Raw genomic sequence first — 6,000 nt, forward strand, 5'->3', positions numbered from 1 at the left:
CGGAACACTAGGAAAGTGTGGTGTTCTTTGAGCAAAAGGGCTACCTATAAAAAAAATCTGCACATCATTTGGTGTTAATAAATAATATAATGATTTATTTTCTGGTGAAAGGTCATTTGCATTAGCCCACTAAAAATACCTTTCTAACATCATTACGAAATTTGAGATCTTATTCATCACTCAGATCAACCGCCTTGCAACTACACAATGAACCATAATGTCTATTTTTATTCAGCCATATTACCATAAATTATATCTTATTTTACTCAGATCTTAATTTTATTCTGATTTCAGCAACAACAAACTATGCTTGGTAGGTTACATAATTTCAGAAAGTGCATTGCAAGTTTTAAGGTTTTATTCCTCATCATCTGACCAATTATAAAGTATACCAAACAAATGTGATAAAGATAATACAATCATGGACCATTCATTTAGTGACCGTTTGAAGTTACAACAGCACTGAAAAAAGGTGACTTATGGCCATTTTTCACACTTATGACTGTTGCAGCATCCCCACGGTCACATGATCAAAATTTGGCTGCTTGGCAATTGGCATGTATTTATGATAGTTGCATTGTCCTAGAGCAGTGATGGGGAACCTTTTTGGTACTGAGTGCCAAAAAGGGAGCGAGCGCGCATCTGGGCTGAAACCTGAAAGAGGAGCTGCCGAGGGTGCATGCGCATGCCTGAAAATGAACGTCCGGTTTCAGCTACTGAACGTCCGGTTTCAGCCAGCTACTCTTCTGGGTTTCCGGCATGCATGTGCGTGCAACGATCAGCTGGTTGGTGCACATGCTTATGCAGGAAAATGAAAGACCAGGTCTTCCAGTTTCCAGCACTGCCACATGTAAAAAGGCCAGCTGATCATTGTGCGCACATGCGTCACCCGGAAGAGGAACGGGTGACGCTGCGCGTGCCAGGCAACATGGCTCCGCGTGCCATTTTGGGAACACATGCTATAGGTTCGCCATCACGGTCCCAGAGTCATGGGATCACCTTTTGTGACCTTCTGGCAAGCAAAGTCAATGAAGAAGCCAGAATCACTTAGCAACTGTGTTACTAACTTAATAACTACAGTGATTCACTTAACAACTATGGCTGTGACAAGTAAAGTTGTAAAATGGGCAAAACTCACTTAACAAGTGTCTTGCTTAGCAATGGAAATTTTGGGATCAATTGTGGTCGTAAGTCCAGGACTACCGTATCTATATTGCATATAGAATATCTTTATTCTTTATTCTGTTTATTTCTGTTCATTATGTGTCCTTTCATTTCATGTTTTGGTACATATTATCTAACCAAAAGGACAAAAGGAAAAGATACTTAAAAGAACTGAAGAATGCAAATCAGCTACAGCTGTTAACAAAACAAGCAATAGAAAACAGCTATTACGATTGGACTGGTGGTACTAATAAATCAGGACAATTGTTGCTTTCGTTTCTTGAGAAAGGTCATTGAAAACATCCGCTAAGAATAAAACGTATGAAGTCTGAACAAAGTACAATAATAAACACTTATTGTGAGAATCAGCACAGATTCTATGATATATATACAGTATAACAGATGGAAACATTGTATTGGAAAGGCACTGAGATTCACCTCCTACAAACGATCCTTGGGAATTTCCTACTCTCCTTGATCTACTCGGCCAGCAGATAAAACACTTCTTTTTCTCTGTCATCTTATTCTCACCTTTTGATAGACATATTGTGTGCTTTTGTGATGAGTGTGTGTGTATTTAGTACATTTTCTAATAAAGTAGATAGAAAGCATTCTGTCTTGTTACGTAGGCCTTAACTTGCTCTGACACTGTATGCAAGGTCCTTAATAAACTAGGCAAACAATTTAGCAGAGCTAAAACACTGAATAAGCTTGTTTACAGTGTCACTGCTGTCCATAGACACATAAGGAGCCATTACCTCGGTCAGATGAGGGTTGGGGTTGAATCCACATTGGTTGCAGACCTTGTTGTGACACTGTGTGCAGGTATTGAAGTTTGGCTGGTTAGGAGAGGAGGTGAGATCTGTTGTCTTGCATATAGGGCAGAGCGTGCTACTGGGAAGGGGGGCAATTTGTGGGACCGAATAAGGTGAGGTAGGCGTGCTGCCTCGCTCTGGGGAAACAGATGGTGAGCGTCCTCCACCCACTTGGAGAGTCCTCCTGGGCCCATCGGTGTGTTGGGGAGCCTGCCCCTGGCTCCGTTTCTCTCTTGGGACTTCACTGCCTGGAACAGCTTTTGTCAGGGATGGGGAAGGTGTTCTCTGTCCAAAGGAGGAGTCTGATTGTTCTGGTCTTCTTGGTGTGCTGAAACACATTAAAAGGCATATTGAATAAAATGGTGATAACTACACAAACTCCCACAGAAAAGACGGGGGGGGGGAACCAATCTAAGTAGTTTGAAGAGTTGCGGTTAATTACTGCCAACAGATGTTCAAACACAAGGATTGCATTGTCTTATTTATTTTTAATACACCCGATAATAGGAGTTCTTCTAAGAAGCAGTTATAGCTCACCACACCTAGAGCATATTTAATGTCAGACTGGCTCAAACCTGTTCCTTTTTCTGCAGCCTACAGCCTCAAAAAGAGGGAGATTATATGTAAACTGAGAACCAACAGAAATCAGGCATCCTCTATTAACCTAAGCAAGTTCCCATTACTGGAAAAGGTTATCTGATCATTTGCAGGACCATTTCATGTCACAGCACAGTCAGTCTCTGCTGATTCTAGGCTACAAAATGACTGAAGCAAGGGGAGACAATCCAACTATAACATTACATTTTAAAATTGCGTTTTAAAAATCAGCTTCCCAAGTTTGTTTTTCTTTTCTTTTTTTTAAAAAAAGGTCACTTTAAAAATGTAAGATCAATTTAAAAATAAATTAACAAGATGCCGGGAACATATCTTGTTTTTTATTATTTATTTATATCATTTATTTCTTGCCCAGTTCCATGAATTTCAGGCAGCTTACATTAAAAATGCCTACAAATCATAAAAACAATTCATTTAAAAACAACAAGCTGGCCAGAGGCACCTCACATCCCCACTGCCCAAGTCTAAAAATCTAGAGACTTTACAGACTCCTCCAAACCTCAGAAGTAAAATATTTCAGAGGGGAAGAAAAAAAAGTCTTTTCCCCCCCTTCTCTCACATTGGGGTGGTGGTTTGAAACATGATTTTCCAGGTTGATTGCACAGAGCATGCAAATTTTGTTTGGAGAAGAAATCTGATAGCAGTGCCAAGCTTGCAGGACAAAACCCACACCTTGAATTTGCACTTGTTGCCTTCAACTTTTGAAAGTGTGTGACAGAGATGTGTTTATCATGGTTTATGATATAACTGGAAGTAATAATGAAATACACATTGCAATGTACGTACTCTGAGAAATTCCCAGCACACAGGCTACCGCATTCCAAACCAACTGAAGTTCCTTGGTGGATTTCACAGGCAGACCTAAGTTGTGGGAAAAGCTATGCCTTCAGCCTTCACTCCTGGTGACCACATGCAGCTGTCTTGGCAAGACTTTTTTTTTTTTTTTTTAAAAGTGGTTTGTCATTGCCTTCTTCCTAGTGCTGAGAGAGAATGATTGGTCCAAAGTCTCCGAGCTATTTTTGTGCCCCAGGCAGGATTAGAACTCATGGTTTTTTGGTTTCCAGCGGGTGCTATAAGCACAGGAATTCAACCTTGAGGGAATAAAAGCAAGGATATACTGGAATATACATACATGCTGTTATTAATTCTTGGTTCCCCGTTTGAAGAATATTCCCAAATATCTAAATTCTTAAATTTGATAAGATCAAATATTGTCCTTTTTGAATTCAAGCCCTGTGATGTTCATGAGGACGTTATACTATTAGACTGCTGCTTCATGATCTTCTGTGCATATCTTAATAAACACATTAATCAGAAGCAGAAAATCCTATGTTGCTTGCTCAGCGCTCAGCCTCTATATCCAACATGTATTTTCTGAATTCCTGTGTAAGTAGAGCTTTGTTAAAAATAATAGAATAAATCAAGAACATGTTATAAATATTGTACCACAATTAGCTTTGAACATACCTTCCATAATCCCATTATGCAAGTGAACTAGATTCCTCCTAGTTGCAATTGTGGCAATGCTAGTATTCTATCAAGTTCAATTCCCCAATTATCCTGATGCAGAGTTGGTATTCAGCCGGTTCGTACCAGTTAAGGTGAACCGGTAGCAAAGATCGGGGTGGGCCTGCCCACCTGCCCTGGCTCCGTGCATCCTATTTACGCATGGGTTTGAGTCCGGGTGCATGTGCAGAAGACGTGCACGCAAACAAAGCGCATGTACAGAAAGTGCGTGCGGGAAAAACCAGTAGCAACAAAATATGAAACTCACCGCTGCCCTGATGGTACCTTAATGTGAGTTGACTAGATCAAGTGAGTGTTTCCCATTTACTGCCTTTGACAGAGGGAGGCAGGACAGAAAGTAAGTTGAGTTCATGTGAATGGAACAATCCTGGTTAAAGTAAAACTTTAAACCATTTAAACACACCCATGTGAACTATAAATTTATATTAACCATTCTACAATAGTAATGTTTGAACCAAGTCTGATATTTGATATTCCGCCTGATGTGTTAGCCCTAATAAGACTGTAAAATTGATCACTCAACTGTCAAGCAATACAAAATGGTTTGCACTTCAGTTAGGATGTGTAGGCATATACTGAGAGGAACTATTCCATCTCCTTCCCTCCCTCCCTCCCTCCCTCCCTCCCTCTCTCATCTCTGCTGCTGTAAGGCATGAAACTGATAAAGTCATTTTGCAAAATGTATTTCATTATTACTTCCAGTTATATCCTAAACCATGATAAACACATCTTAGTCACACATTTTCAAAAGTGGCAGGAATTGGCCAGTGGCTTGTAGTTTCTGCCAGATATTTGGGTGATAAAATAGGCAAATGTGTATTACATGTTCCAAATATATGTAGCTCCCTAAGTAAGTTATGCCCAGGTGTAGGAAAATCAATTTATTTAGCAGATATGTATCCATATGCATCAGGGACGCGGCGGCTCAGGGGCTAGGACATTGAGCTTGTCGATCGAAAGGTCGGCAGCTCGGCGGTTCGAATCCCTAGTGCTGCCATGTAACAGGGTGAGCTCCTGTTACTTGTCCCAGCTTTTGCCAACCTAGCAGTTTCAAAAGCACGTAAAAATGCAAGTAGAAAAAATAGGGACCACCTTTGGTGGGAAGGTAACAGGGTTCCATGCGCCTTTGGCGTTGAGTCATGCTGGCCACATGACCACGGAGACGTCTTTGGACAGCGCTGGCTCTTCGGCTTTGAAATGGAGATGAGCACTGCCCCCTAGAGCCGGCAACGACTAGCACGTATGTGAGAGAGGAACCTTTACCTTTACCTTATCCATATGCATAGGGTGATGAATATTTTTATTTAGTTATTTAATTTTTATTCTATTTTTATTACTTTATAAGTAAGTCACGTACCTAATACTCCTTTTTCACAACAACAACCCTATGAAGTGAGTTGGGCTGAGAGTGACCGGCCCAAAGTCACCAGTGGAACTAGAAATCACAGTCTCCCTATTTAACAGCAAGAATTTTTTCTAAGCAAGCATAACGTACACTAAACTGGTTAGGTATCAAAATATTCCTAACCTTTAGGCATAGATTTGGAACAAAAAAGCCAGAATCCATGCTACACTATACAACGCTGTTACAAACCTAGGTCTTGAACAACTTGTAACTAACAATACAAGACTCAACAACTGCCTTGATCTCATCGTCTGCAACAATTCAAACTCAATTTATGGACTACAAATTAAAGAACCTTTTTCCAACAGTGACCACTGCATGATTGATTTTCGTCTCAATATACGTCCATACTTAAATCGTCATAACAACAGTATTCCCAACTACAACTTCAAAAAAGCCAATTACGACCTTATAAACAATGATCTTTCATTTCTGGACTGGCAAAATCTGTTTGCAACCTGCATATCTGCTGAA

General features: G+C 40.3%; 1 protein-coding gene across 1 annotated transcript in view; it reads right to left on the reverse strand.

Moving 5' to 3' along the window:
* BSN (bassoon presynaptic cytomatrix protein) overlaps positions 1–2,318 on the reverse strand; it is a 194,674-nt gene extending 192,356 nt beyond the window's left edge. Inside the window, exon 1 of the mRNA XM_058167840.1 lies at positions 1,923–2,318. Within this exon, the coding sequence (XP_058023823.1) occupies positions 1,923–2,318 (396 nt within the window). The remainder of the gene's footprint in view (positions 1–1,922) is intronic.
* Between the last annotated feature and the right edge of the window lie 3,682 nt (positions 2,319–6,000).

The sequence above is a fragment of the Ahaetulla prasina genome, chromosome 2 (genome assembly GCF_028640845.1).
Source record: "Ahaetulla prasina isolate Xishuangbanna chromosome 2, ASM2864084v1, whole genome shotgun sequence".
In the NCBI taxonomy this organism is placed as follows: Eukaryota; Metazoa; Chordata; class Lepidosauria; order Squamata; family Colubridae; genus Ahaetulla; species Ahaetulla prasina.